Consider the following 14,589-nt stretch of genomic DNA (forward strand, 5'->3'; position numbering starts at 1 on the left):
AAGATCAGATTCGCATTTCAATCAGAGCACTTTGGCTGCTTTGTTGAAGAAGGGTTGAAAGGGTCAGGATGGATTGCAGCAGATCTGCTGACGGCTTGTTTCTGGTTTCGTAATCCAGGTAGAACTGTTGACCTCCTGGGCTGGTGATGATGGGGTGATAAGGACAGGAAGGGCATTTTGAAGAGTAAAGAGTAGCAGGGGGGAGTCATGGGTTGAATTTGGCCAGGCAGAGGTGCAGTGGACAATTTCTAGGTTTCTGTTCATATTCGTGAGGATGCATGGCGATGCCATTCACAGGATGAGGGATGCCAGAAGAGGACCAGACTCTAAGGGAAAGATCAGGAATCCTAGTTTGGACAGAATGAACTGGAGGTGCCACTAAAACTCCATTGTGATGGAGCCACACAATGTAAAGCTATGCAGCCTTAAGATGTGATGTCATGTAAACATGTTCAAGAGAGATGCTAAGTGAAAACTGTGTGATCGCATTACATAAGAAAGTCATATGCGTATGTGTACAAACATGTTTCCATGTGCATGGAATATGGAAAGGTACAAAGACTATAAAGGGTGGCATTGGAGGGATGGCAATAGATACATGAAAGGGGATTTTCATATTTTACACCCGCTGGTGGTTCTAGTTGACTGAATTGCAATGAGAATGTATGGCTTCCATAAAAAAAAAAAAAAAAAAGAAAGAAAATTAATGACAGCTTCAAGTAAACAGTCAAGATGAGAGTATTTCTCTTTCAGAGTATTTGTAAATAGAAAACCTTGTAAGCATTATTACATTTTATTTCAAACAGATTTGTCCCTTACAGTTATACTTCCCTAATCTAGCAGCTCTTACACTTGGCCTTTTAATCTTCCCCTAGATTGCATTATCATAGATTCCACATAACTTACATGTCATTTTGTAGTCTGCCTTTCACTAATTTTATTAATTTCAAAGCAGTCCACATTTTGCCGATGAGGACATTAAATTGCAATGGTTCGTATAATGACCACATATGTTATGTATCCCTTTTGTTATGAGTCCCACCGGTGCTCCTTACTCATCTAATATTTCTGAGATAAAATGTAGGTAGCGCCTAAAAAATACTATCACAGTAACCATGCACTGTGCTGATAGGTGCCACACCTCCTGGTGATCACTTTATAAGGTATGTAAGTATCAAATCACTATGTTGTACACTTGAAAATAATATAATATTGCATGTCAACTATACTTGAATTAAAAAGAAATTTACATTCAAAAAATACAGACAGTACCATTTCTGGATAGTGGAAGCCCAGTAATACTGTAAATGCCTTGATTCAGCTTTTTGAGTAAAACTACCAGAAGTGGATAACCCTCCCTTTGCCATTAACTTCTATTAAACCAACACTTATTCTTTTATGGACATTAATCCCCCCCACCACCCAGCTGTCATATGTGTAATGCAAAGTTGAATCCTGTGCTCACACAGTTTTGCTTTTGTTGCCTTATTTCCTCAGAATAAACCCCTGAGTTTATGAGAGTCAGAGGATACAAATATCAGCAGAGCTTGCTTCTTCATGTATCTGCCCTTCCTCAGAAGGGTTAAACTGCAGCTCTCAACCAGTATGCCTTGGCCAGTGCTGAATTAAGACTTGCTAAAATGCCATCTTCTTAGCCTTGTGAGAGGCGGCATAGAGATTAGGATGGCTGGCACCCCTGGGCTGTTGCCTTTGCTTTAAGCAAAGGTAAATGCTCTGAGAGTTCACCCCACGCTGCCTTAGAAATATTACCATTTTTCATGTAACTTACGTCCATGAGAAGAGAGTGCTATATTTTATAATACCAACTATAGTAACACAGTTTTCATTTGAACATCTGGTTTTTAAAAACATATAAAGAAATCTAAAATTTTCTTCATATTAGTTGAAGATTAAAAGTAATAATCACTCACAGTTTTTGAGAACATTATTTGTGCTGAACAGTCTTAAGCACTTTTCTAAAGGTTTTAAATATACTATTTCATTTAATGCCCGTAGCGTCTCTATGAAGTGAGCACTGTTCTGCCACTACCAGATGCGGAAACTGAGGTCCAGAGACACCGAATAACTTGCCCGACAGACAAAAGTTGGGATTGAACCCAGACACTCTCTCCAGAGGCTGTGTGGTGTTCAACACCCCTTGTTTGTTCTCCAATTTTATTTCACTCTGCAGCCTCGTGTCTTACCTAGCTTGTGCTGAAGTTATAAAAGTCTACTAACTTTTCATTGCATTAAGTAATTACTTATGCTATGCCTTGCCAGGCTCTTCTGTTTTAACAAAGTGTGGATGGAGGCTTCTTACTCTGGCATTCTTGGTTTCAAGTCTTGTTACTGCGCTTCTCGTAAGAATATCTTTTCCTGACTCCCTTCAGAGATGGGGGTGAGTAGTGCTCCTCAGCAAATCCTTTTTTTCTCCACAGGTTCCAACTAATGTTTTAGCCTTCTGCTTTTAATGAGAGGGTGTGTGTGTGTACATAGTAAGTGGAATTAATTTCCTTGGGCATTGCCTCCTTGATAACTATTTCTCATCCAGCAGTTCAGGGAAAATTTGTTATTTTCTGGAAAGAAACCTAAATGGAAGATGACCTACTAGTAATAGTAATAATAATAATAAGAAGAAGAATATCTTAAATTACATTAAAAATATATGCTTTACAAATGGCCTTTCCAGTGAAGCACATGGGGGTTGGTTGATGAGGAGACCACATGAACTTTGGAGTCAGTCAAGAAATGGGTTCAAAATTTAACCCTGCCACTAACTAAACCTTTGACCGGGGATGAGCTACATCATTTCCTAAGACTTCTTATGTTTGTAGAATGGAACTAGCTACCCTTCTTCACAAAGATGCTTGCTTCACAAAGCTGATAACATAAGGATTAAATAGTTAATATGTATAGAACCCTTAGTGTAGTGCCTCTCCCTTAGCACTCAAAACATGGTAGCTAATAATAATGTCAACTAACATTTTGTAGGAAAGAAAAATATAAAAATAATGAGACAATTTAAAAAATATTACGGATAGTTGCATGAAGGAAGGGTAGAGAAAATGTAGAGAGCAAGGGGGCGATACAGTGACGTAGGGAATGGCGAAAGAAGGGCCGTGGTGGAGGGAGCGGAAGCCACGCATTCAGTCTAGGGAAAGAAGGTCAGTGTCCCCTTCCAGGAAAATATGAATGGACATGAAACATTGGACTCACCTTGGTTCTAAAGTGACTGTATTAATCAGATTAAATTTCACTTGGCATATCCTGCTGTTTACTTGGACAGTGATGTCGGAGTAGGTTATTATTTATTATTTCTGTTCCTTGACATTCTGATTAGCTCATCAGCAATCAGTCACTATTCACAGCTCTTCAGTTGCTTTTATTAAGTAGCAGACTCCTCCCCCAGTCAGCAAATTATTCAGATTTGGGAAAGAGTGATGTCTCTTGACAAAGTGCTTGCCCCAGGCCAGATGAAACCCAGTCATGCTGCTACAGGACTCAGAATGAATCATAGAATTTTAAGACAAACTTTGAGTATTGTATGGTTTCTAGGGAATATAAGGGCATGCCAGCTACCTTTGCATTAATTCCAGCTTTGATGATTTTTAAGAGGGCGCATTGAGGAATTGAATAATTGATATAACTTGATATGCTGGGTAATTTCATGACTGCATTCTTAGTTGGGGCTGTATGAACATACTGTACATGTGGTTCTTTGCTTTTGTGCTTATGAATTAGAGCAAAACTCACATGCCCGTACATCTGGAGCGTAGGTTTTCACGGGCTTGCGAGCACCATGGAGTTCCTTTCAAGATTTCTGAGGGTTGTCCTTTGTCTTTATAAAGAGTCCAAGAGTTAGTCTATACAGGTTGATTTTCTTTTTACACATTAAAATTAATCTTGAAAAGTTATATATAGAACATTTGAAAAAAATTAAGTCATATTTTCCTGTTCTGACTAAGCACACTTGTCACAGAAAAAAAATACTGTGGTCCTTTTTCTAATGAACATCAAACTTTAAAGTATTAGCCTTTTTTATGGATATTCTGCATTTGTCAGCATACAGAGTACAGTAATCTGTTTTGTACAGGAAGTTAGTCGAGTTGATCCACACCGTTAAAAACAAATAGTTGTCATGTTACTGAGATTTGTCCCTCAAGGTGTGGGACTTGAATATTTAAGCCTATACATCATCTGTGGCATTCTGCCTTTAGTGACATTGTCTGGTGGGTAGAGACATAAAAATCTGTCTTTTTTATTTAGATGTATTGGGCTGTGGTCTTCTGTGGTCAAAGTAGGACTTTAGATAGATCAATAGGAACTTTTAAAAATGAGTGTGCTGAAAGCGATGCTGCCCGTAAAATGGAGCAGTATCTATAGGATGTGTGAAAACTGTTCTATCTTGCCTCTATTTCATAACAATTAAGGCACCAATCAGCTTTGTATTTTGAATCCTGTAAAAGCCAAGTACTCTGCCCTTATATAGGACCCGAAACACCTGAACAATGAGATGTAGATTCACGGTCAAGGACACGGAGTAGTGTTCAATCTCATGCTGGGTTAGTTAGATTCTAAAAGCCAGAGTGTAAAACAAAAAAAATCCAATAGAGTTATTCTAGTAATTTCTTTCAGTCACCCTTAAAGTACAATATGTGCAGTTTTGTGTGTATAACTCCGAACAGTAATTCTTACGCACAACACAGCCTGAGAGCCACTGGGCTAGAATAAAAGAAGGAACAACAGGGGTGCTGTCTGCACACTCCAGCTATTGTTTCCTTCTGGTGACTCCCCGACCGACCGTGGAAAAGCGGAGAATTCTAAAGAATCCCACTGGCCTGCAGGATTTACTCCATTCTCCTTTAAGATCAAGCCCCTGTACTCTTCAGACATGTTAATATATTCGGCCAGTAATTTAAGGACTAAACTAGACAATAGACACGAAAGCCCCTTGCTCGGGACCAGGTGATGTGTGTGATAGACTTCAATTGAAGAGTCGCTTGTCCTTGTTCTCTGGAAAGTTGTAGAGAAGAATTGGGCCAGCCGCTTCCTGTCTTTCCAGGTTGGGACATCCCACTGTCCAGCAGTGACTTAACATGTTCTTGCGAATTGGCTGCATCTGTGGGCCAGTTATAGGCAGCAGTGGGTAAGGTGTTCATGCCTGAGGTTTTTGTATCAGCCCTACATTTGGCAGGTGTGATGTGACTCAGGTGACTATTCTACATACCCTTGGGATCTGTAGGCCTTCTCTCGGCCTTCTAGAGTTCAGATTTGTGTGTGGTGAAATTGTGTAACCCACCTACCTAGACTTTCCATGGTGGAATTGCGAATCTGTGTTTTCAAATGTTCTTATTATGTATTTTGGGGGTGTATGTACAACTGCGTGTTTTTAGAGAGCTGCCCAGGTGATTCTCATGTAACCAGCATAACCCTGGGAAGTGGGGTATTTTGCCACAGAATCTAGGAACATTTCTCACCCTATTTCAGCTTAAATTATTTTGGAAATGACTACTGTATTTTTCATGTAGGTGGAAAAGGACATCATTTCAGTTATTAAGTGAATCAGCCATTTATTAGGTGAATCAGCCATAAGATTGGGCTTTTAGTAGATATAAAATTAGTACACTTAAGTGTACATATTTTAAAAATTGAATAGCGACCAAGTCAATTATGTGCTTGGGGTGCTAGGGCCTTTGATTTCCACTCTGAGGTATCTTCTGAAATGATCACCTGAGGTTTTGTTCGCTTGTTTGTTTCTAATAACTTGGGTTTTGAATTCTTTCCCCCACTTTGGAAGGCAACTTGATATTTCTCATAGTTTATTATAAGTTCAGGATTTTACTTAAAATTCAGTTTAAAAAGGAAATGTATATTTCATCTTTGATTTACTGAGATGAGGAGCCCTTTCAACATTAAGTTTCCTGTACCCCAATAAATGTTTCTGACTTTACTTGTCCCTACCTTTTTTTAAAATTTAATTGTTACTGTGTTTTTTTTTCCATTACCGTTTAGTTGTCCCCCTCCCCTGTTGTCCATGTCCATGAGTCCTTTTTCACTTTCTGATTCAGGAAGTCTTTTCTTCACTTGCTGGTGCGTGGTCCCACCCGATCCAGTGTCTCTTGGGTTGTGTCTCGTCCGCTATGACCCTTTCCTGTGTCCTTCATCTCTTTCTGTCTCTTACCTATTTCCCCCAGCTTACGTGCAAAATCTGTTTCCGCACACGAAAATAAGCAGCCCTTCTCTCCACCTTGCTCTGCTTCAGTTTGCCATATTATTTTATATCCGTTTCTCCATTCTGGCCAATGTTCTTGAAAGATTCACTATATTTGCTACCTCTACACCTTGCTTCTACACTCACCGCTTTATTGGAACTCCACATTGAAGGAGTCACTAGTAACTTCTCATTTTCCACATCTTGCTGTCTTTTCTAAGTTCCCATCAAATTCTGACCTTTTGCAGAATTTGAGGATGCTGATCACACGCTCCATGTTGACATCTCTTCCCTTGACATATGTGACCCTTCAGGCTCAGTTGTCCAGCCTCTGTGATTGCCTGTAGCTCACTTCTTTGCTGAATCATCCTCTGCTTTTGCTATGTGAATGTATTTATTAACACCTTCTGCCTTTGCTGTCTCTCCCACTTTTGTGCATTCCTCTTGGCTGTATTTCAGCCCTAGGAGCTAGGGCAAAACCATGGGGTACACCCTAGGGGGTTCTTGGTGTGAACCCAGAGAACAATACTTGAGACACCAAAGGAAGGGAGACTCAATATTGTAGTTAGGAAAATGGGGCCCGGATACCAAATCTGAAAGGTAAGGATGACAAATGGGAAAGTAAATAGTAACACTGGTAGTTTGTGTGATGGAAAATAGGATAGACATATGGGTCAAGAGCATAAATGTGTATTTTCTCCAGATCACTTGGTACATGAGGGCCTAATGCGTGTTACCTGGGAGCATGGTCTCTTTAAGGAATTGCACTGGGGCTTTGGGTTAATGATTTATTCCTCTGCGGGGAAAACCTTAACTCTGCATCTGAAGGACCATTAGATTCTCCTATGAACCAGAGCTCTAGTTCATCTTCCTTTTGGATGGTTTCACCTGAATACACAACTGGTCCCCCCAATTTAACATATTCCAAATTAAATGTATTATCTTTATCTTGAAACCAACTCCTCTTGCAGGCAGGCTCCTAATATATCATTGTTCTGCCATTCTGAATCAAAAATCCGAAGCTGTTGTCCATTCTCCTTTTAGCCCACACCCAGCAATTAAAAAGTATCGTCAGTATTATCTCCATGATGCCTTGCAGCTGGCCCCGCCTTTTGCTTCAACTGCTGGTTAATGGGCTGACTGCTGGTTGACACTCCAGAGATGGCCCCCTATTGAGTATCCTTTTACCCCAGTGCTCTTCGTTACTGCCAAAGTAATGTTTCCAAAACTGAGCTATGAATTTAGAAGACAATTTAAACTTATCACAACATTCCTAGCCAGAGATAATTGCTTCCCCCTCAGTGTTTCTGTAGCACTTAATGCTCTTTACCATTCTGTATTTATGTGTGATTAATATATATACTCTATTATATATTATGTATATATTGCTATACGTGAATTATAAATCCCTGTAGATCGTAAGGCCCGTGGGGGGGGGCAGGAACTATACCTTATTTACCTGAGTTCATCATATATTCCTTGTATTGACATGCAAGAAATATTTATTGAATGGAATTAAACAGCTAGCGGGGCTGCAAGAAATCTGATCTCAATAGTAGGTGATCTATGAAAGTCATTTTGATTTAACATTAATTTCATTTTTTGTGCATTTGTTTTATTCTGAAAAGCTTTATTATTAAGCCTTGCTGATGGCATAAGTGGAACAGTTAACTGGAAGACCAAACAGGCCAACAATTTTATTATCAGCAGAAAAATGGCTGTTGGGAAGAAACATGGTGAGTTTAGGCGGTAAATCTCAACCCCTTTGGGGGAGTCAACTAAATGTCTGCTTCCAGTACGGCGTTTTCTTTTTTGAGTCACGTGTGATATTTTTTAAGTCAGTCTGAAAAAATATTTTGTTTTCCTAATCTTCTAAAACTTCTGATGCTCTCTGTTCTTAATCCATTATTTTCTTTTTTTTTTAACTAAAATAATTTTATGTTTTTAACCTATTGTTGCCCCTTATCCAGTCACTGGCTTACCACTTATAAAAATTGTCCCAGTCTGGCTATTATAACAAATTACTTACCACATTGAAAGACAGTAAAATGTACATTTAACATAAATCTTTTTAAAACAGTATTTCAGTAACCTTAGAAAAATGGTCATAAAATATTTTGGCTAATTGTGAGTGATTTTTTTGAATGACTTTTGTGCAAAACCATATTTATATGTTTTGCTATTAAATAATTAGACAGCACTTATTTTGTATTGGAAAGATGAGCTGACCCTTAAGTGATCCTAAATTCTTCTTTCATGTGTATAAATGTATCCATTAGCAATATGCTGGGACCTTAGAAATACTGCATTTTGTCAGGGAGAAAAAGACTTACTTAGTAACCAAAATAGTAGTTGTTTTCAAAATATCAATTATTATCACAAGCTTTCAGTTCATATTTTATTTCTTGTTTATTTGCCTTTATGACCCCTCTTACTCCTCACCACAGCCAACACACACACACACACACACACACACACACACAGAATTTCAGCTGTATATAGTCATGAACGTTGATAACTTTGGGACAACAAAAGTGTCTATAAAAATGACAATTTTAAAATATTTTAAAAAGAGTAGTAATGTATGAGCCAAAATGGCCTTGCTGCCAAATAACCCCCCTGGGTACCTGGTAGGAGTGATTCCTGGCTTATCCCATGTTCTTTTTCTGTCCCTCCCATTGGGGTCACTGACTCGTTCCCAGCTCACACCAAGTTGTCCCTTGGCTGGAGTCTTCTAGCCCCAGATCTGCTTTATAGTAAGACAAGACTTCTCCAAGTCTTTTTTACCCTGCTTCTGTACAAATCCACTCACACCATTGCTGATATCGATAAGAAAATGCAGAGTTTTATGATAGTAACTTCCCATGAACAGATTAGAAAAGTGTGGTATAAAAAGCACTAGAGGCACTGTCCCAGGACCTGCGCCCGTCGTCTCGTCGTCCGTGCCCCACACTCTCATTAGATATTCTCATGAGATCCTCTCTGATTCCTCCGAGGAAATCACCCTGACTACCTTTATCTGGCTGCTTCCTTAATCAAGCTGAAGGCCTTCAGCCTCTTTGACACATCCACTTGTCCTGGTCATGGTCATCGGATGGCCCTCAGTGTTGCCATCTGCAGTGTGCTTCTGCTCTGTCACCTCCCGGAGATGTGGGACCTGCCCTGATTCTCGTGTCTGACTTGAGATCCCAAAGAGTCTTCCTCTGGAACTGACACCATTTTGCACTAAATTGCAGTTATCATTTGCTTTTTCTTCAGTTTCTTCTCTTTAACTTTGATCCCTAGAACTTCTGTCCTCTTTGAGCTTGTTCCTGCACTTTCTATTTGAATTCCCAAAAGGTACTCACTAACCAGCTGTTAAACACAGTTGAGTCGTCTACTCTGATGCTGTTCTTCGAGAAATTCCCTACTCCAAGGGTCTACATGGAAGACCCTTCCATGTAGAGGTACTTGGCTCTTCTATTTCAAATTCCATGCTGCTGTTGGACCTCAAACTGGTGTTCTTCTTGGGAACTGAGTGGTAACTGGAGTTTTCAAAATAGAAATGATCAATGCATCTTGAACCTATTGAAGTAACTAGTTCAGGTTGCAACATTCTCGTTATTTCCTCAGTTTCTTTTGAACTCATCCTCTAGCTTCTTCTCCTTTTCTGGTCTCTTCATTCAATTTAAATTCTACCATTATGATTCTGTATTATCAAAATATACAGAGAGCAATTAAGTTTCATCAGAATTGTTTCTAGTAGCTTACTGTATTTAGCAAGGGCATTAATTTTTTAAAAAAATCCTCACCCAAGGACTTTTTTTTTCATTGCTTTTTAGAGAGAGGGAGGAGGCAGTGGGGATACAGAGAGAAAGAGGTGAGAGAGAAACATCGACTGGTTGTCTTCTCAAGCACCCCAACCAGGGATCGAACCCACAACCAAAGTATACTCCCTGTAGGAATCAAACCCGAGACCTTTTGATATACCAACTACTTGAGCCACACTGGTCAGGGCTGGCAAGGGCATTTTAAATGCTATCTCAGATCTCTCAAATGTTCTGTGAGGTTTTTTTTAATCCTCACTCCAGGATTAAAATGTTTTACAGATTTGAGAGAGAGAGAGAAAAAGGGGGATGAGGGGAGAAAGGAAGGTGGGGCAGAGAGAGAGAGAAACATTGATGTGAGAGAGAAACATTGATCGGCTGTCTCCGACATGTGCCCCACCTGGAGATCGAACCCACAACCTTTTGGTGAATGGGACGATGCTCCAAACAACTTCGCCATCTGGCCAAGGCTGTGAGGTGTTCTTGATCACGGATCCCAGCCATCTGTGTTTGACAATTTCAAGAGAGCACAAAAGATTATAAGAGCATTTAAATAGGAAAATACGTTTAGCAGTTGTATTTTTTGTGTAACTTGTTTTTTTAATATATTTTACTGACTATGCTATTACAGTTGTCCCAATTTTTCCTCCTTTGCCCTTCTCCACCTGGTAGTCCCTTCCCTCCAGCATTCATCCCCCCCCCCATCCCTTAGTTCATGTCCATGGGCTGTGCGTATAAGTTCTTTGGCTTCTCCATTTCCTGTACTATTCTTAACCCCTGTCTATTTTGTACCTACCAATTATGCTTCTTAATCCCCACACCTTTTCCTTCATTGTCCCCCTCCCCCCACCTAGTTGATAATGCTCCAAATGATCTCCAGATCTATGATTCTGTTCCTGTTCTGGTTGTTTGCTTAGTTTGTTTTTTTTTAGATTTAGTTGTTGACAGTTGTGAATTTGTTGCCTTTTTAATGCTAATAGTTTTGACCTTCTTTTTCTTAAATAAGTCCCTTTAACATTTCATGTAATAATGACTTGGTGATGGCAAACTCCTTTAGCTTTACTTTGTCTGGGAAGTACCAACTGTCCTTCCATTCTAAAAGTTTTGCTGGATAGAGTAATCCAGATTGTAGGTCCTTGGTTTTCATCACTTTGAATGCTTCTTTCCAGCCCCCTTTAGCCTGCAAAGTTTTTTATAAGAAATCAGCTGATAGTCTTATGGGAACTCCTTTGTAGGTAACTCTCGGCTTTTCTCTTGCTACTTTTAAGATTCTCTCTTTATCTTTAATCTTTGACATTTTACTTATGATGTGTCTTGGTGTAGTCCTCTTTGGGTCCAACTTGTTTTGGAGTGTCTGTGCTTTCTGGATTTGTACGTCTATTTCCTTTGCCAAATTAGGGAAATTTTCTTTCATTATTTTTTCAAGTAAGTTTTCAGTTTCTTGGGCATCTTCTTTTCCTTCTGCTGTCCCTATGATTTGGATGTTGGTACATTTGGAGATGTCTTAGAATGTCCTTATACTGTCTTCATTTTTGTTAGTTCATTTTTCTTCTTGCTGTTTTGGTTAAATGCTTATTTCTTCCTTATGTTCCAAATTGTCGATTTGAATCCTGACTTCCTCCACTCCACTGATGTTTCCCTGTAGATAATTCTTTCTTTTACTTAGTGTAACCTTCATTTCTTCCTTTATGTTGTTGCTATACTCAGAGGGTTCCTTGAGCATTCTGATCACCCCGTGTTTTGAACTCTGAATCTGAGAAGTTGATTATCTCTGTTTCGTTTAGTTCTTTTTCTGTTTTTTATTCTGTTCTTTCATTTGGGCCATATTTCTTTGTCTCCTCAATTTGGCGGCCTCCCTGTGTTTGTTTCTGTGTATTAGGTACAGCTACTTTAACTCCCTGTCTTAGTAGTGTATTCTATTGTAGAAAAGGCACCTGTAAATTGTGTGGGGTGGAGACTTAGGTAATCGCAAGGGTGGGGCAACCTATTCACCACCTTGTGGCTCTATGTGGGGGGAGGACTCTTAGAGGAGATATTGCTGGTACTTTTAGAGGTAATATTCCTGACTTTTAGAGGTTTGCCTGGCACTTGCCCCATTTCCGGTCACTTCACCCACTTCCCATATGTGACTAATGCCCTTCCAGCTGTTGCCCTGGTGTGAACCCCAGAGTGGGTGGGTTTGTATATGTTCTAAGTCCCTGCAGGCCCTTTAAGCCTAGTGTCATGAAAATCTGGCAGTTTCTTCTGCCATCCCAACCCCCACTGGTTTTTACAGCCAGAAATTATGGGGACTTATCTTCTCTGCACTGGAATCCTGGGCTGTGTAGCCTGGCTTAGGACTGGGATCACTCACTCCCAAGGTATCCCTCCTGATTTTTCCCACCATACATGAATGTGGAATTGTTTATTCAGCCACCATTGCTACTCCTTTGTGCTGCAGGGCATCTTCACATTATTCTGCCTGTGAAGCAGATACACAACTCCACCCCTCCTGCCCATCTGGAAGAATGTGACTTCTTTTATTCCTTGGTTGTCACACTTCCGTACAGCTTGATTTTCTAATGGTTCTGGGTGTTATTTGTGTTGAGATCTGGCTGTAATTATTTCTGTGGCTGCGTGAAGAGGCAAAGTGTGTCTACCTACGCCTCCATCTTGACCGACGTCCACCTTTCTTTTCATATAATGTCCCAGTTCTTAATTTTAGCAGTGGAGTGGTGCGTTATCTGAAGTAGGATTTTGAGGAATTTAAATGTCTCAAACGAACACTTTTGGCATCATTCTACCTCAATATACATGAAGTGGTTGCAAAAATCAGAAAGAACACTCTAAATATGGATTCCTTTTTCATTTTCCTATGGTGGGGGTAGAGGAACTTATTTTAATCCTGGAATAATTTAAATAAAAAGGAATAAGCCTTTGCATTACTTATTTACATACTTCACTTAAACATCTTCAACTTCTTATTTAGGGCAACTCATGTTCTAAAATGGGTTAGCTTTAGGTTTACTGATAAACTTCTATTGCTTTCTTTCCCCTAAGAAACAAAGAAAAAGTCGAAATGATCATGGGCTGATTTCCTAATTATTTGCAACTTAAATGTTTAAGTTTAATTGGACATTCATGGGAATGAAGTAATACGTACTCAAATAATTTCATAGAATTCTCTATTGCCCTCTTAAAGGAGGCTCTTCCTTAGCTTACTGACACAGTCAAGAGGTTGTATGGCTTGAAGACAGAAATATCTCTCTAGATGTCTTTTTTCCCCTCTTTTGTTGGAGAGGAGCAGGAAGTACTCTTAGGGCTTACAATGTATTCTTTGCCTCTGAAAAGTGGCAGAGTCAGGAGGAAGGATCACCACATTCTAGGACTTCAAAAGACCACCTGCCAGAGATGTTTCTTTTTCTAGGCTCTGGCTTTTAAGGCTGAAAGGTCTCCTTCTAAACTTCAAGATTTTTCTTTCTTTAAACAAAAGAAACTTCAGGCCCGTTTCTTGAAAGCATTATTGTCAACTCACTTCTTCCAGTGGTGCAATATAATTATGATAACTTTGTGAAATAACAGAATGAACTTGGATTATTTGCTCAAATTTTGATTAATCATAAAAACAAGAGAGATAAGTAAGTTAAGGTGTTTTGCAACATAACTAGCTTACTGTAGTGGGTTTTACTGATATAATGCACAGCATCCAAATGTATTACTTTATGTTTTCAAATGAAATATGTATTACCTGGGTTCAAGTCCTGACTCTTCCTGGCTCTTCCTCTTGTCAGTCTTACGGCCTTGAATCTGTCAGTCTTGCTGGGTTCATTTAAAATGAAGGACTGAACTCTTCAGGAGAGCCAATGCATGCCAACGCCAATTGGTGGTATCTGTCAAGAATTCTGAGTTAAGTAGAATGAGGTGGCTATATCCCAGTGGGAAATACACTATGATCTGTCTCTTAGTGGAGAACGATATTTAGCATGGCCAGGCAGGATGACATCCAAAGCCCTTTTCAACTGCAGTGCTCTATGAGATTAAGTTTATTGATCACCAATTCATAATGGTTTGCAACCACTTTCCAGCTGACACTTAAGGGGAAAAAAACAGCAAAAACAAACATGTTATTATTATATGAAAAATCAAGAAATTTAACCCAATTTAGAAAAATGGTTTCTTTAAGTGGCCTTAGTTGGGAGAAGGGACGATATCATGAAGAAACCCACTGTTTTTTGTAGAAAAGGACCCAAGTACTAGTTTCTCTTCTGCCTTGTGAAGAAAAGTGGCCAGATCTCTGAAGAATGAAATTTAAAAAGGCAGTTTAATGCTTTCTCTGTGATGATCTCTATAGTTGAGGCCTGGGCTATTTGTGACTAAAATAAAAACAGTAACTGACCCCCCCCCAACCCCGAACCCCCCCCCCCCAGTGAATGGCCTGCAGCACTTTGATGTTGAGCGAACTCATAGGTGAAGAGCAAACTGCTGAAAAAGCTTCTGTTTCAAAGCCAAGATTTTGAAAGCTGGATTGATAAAGCACAAGGTAAATCTTAGGGGGAAAGCTAAATATTGGTTGTGTACCTGGCTGGATATTGA

The 14,589-nt window shown here is 39.5% G+C and overlaps 1 protein-coding gene across 6 annotated transcripts in view; it reads left to right on the forward strand.

The window, feature by feature from the left end:
• SGCE (sarcoglycan epsilon) overlaps positions 1-14,589 on the forward strand; it is a 68,347-nt gene that overhangs the window by 8,044 nt on the left and 45,714 nt on the right. For 4 of the 6 annotated variants that reach the window (XM_036010607.1, XM_036010605.1, XM_036010604.1 and 1 more), the window contains exon 2: positions 7,840-7,947. The exons of the other annotated variants lie outside the window; for them this stretch is intronic. In XM_036010607.1, coding sequence (XP_035866500.1) covers positions 7,840-7,947 — 108 coding nt within the window. The remainder of the gene's footprint in view (positions 1-7,839; positions 7,948-14,589) is intronic. 6 annotated transcript variants of the gene reach the window in all.

The sequence above is a fragment of the Phyllostomus discolor genome, chromosome 10 (assembly GCF_004126475.2).
Source record: "Phyllostomus discolor isolate MPI-MPIP mPhyDis1 chromosome 10, mPhyDis1.pri.v3, whole genome shotgun sequence".
Lineage (NCBI taxonomy): Eukaryota > Metazoa > Chordata > Mammalia > Chiroptera > Phyllostomidae > Phyllostomus > Phyllostomus discolor.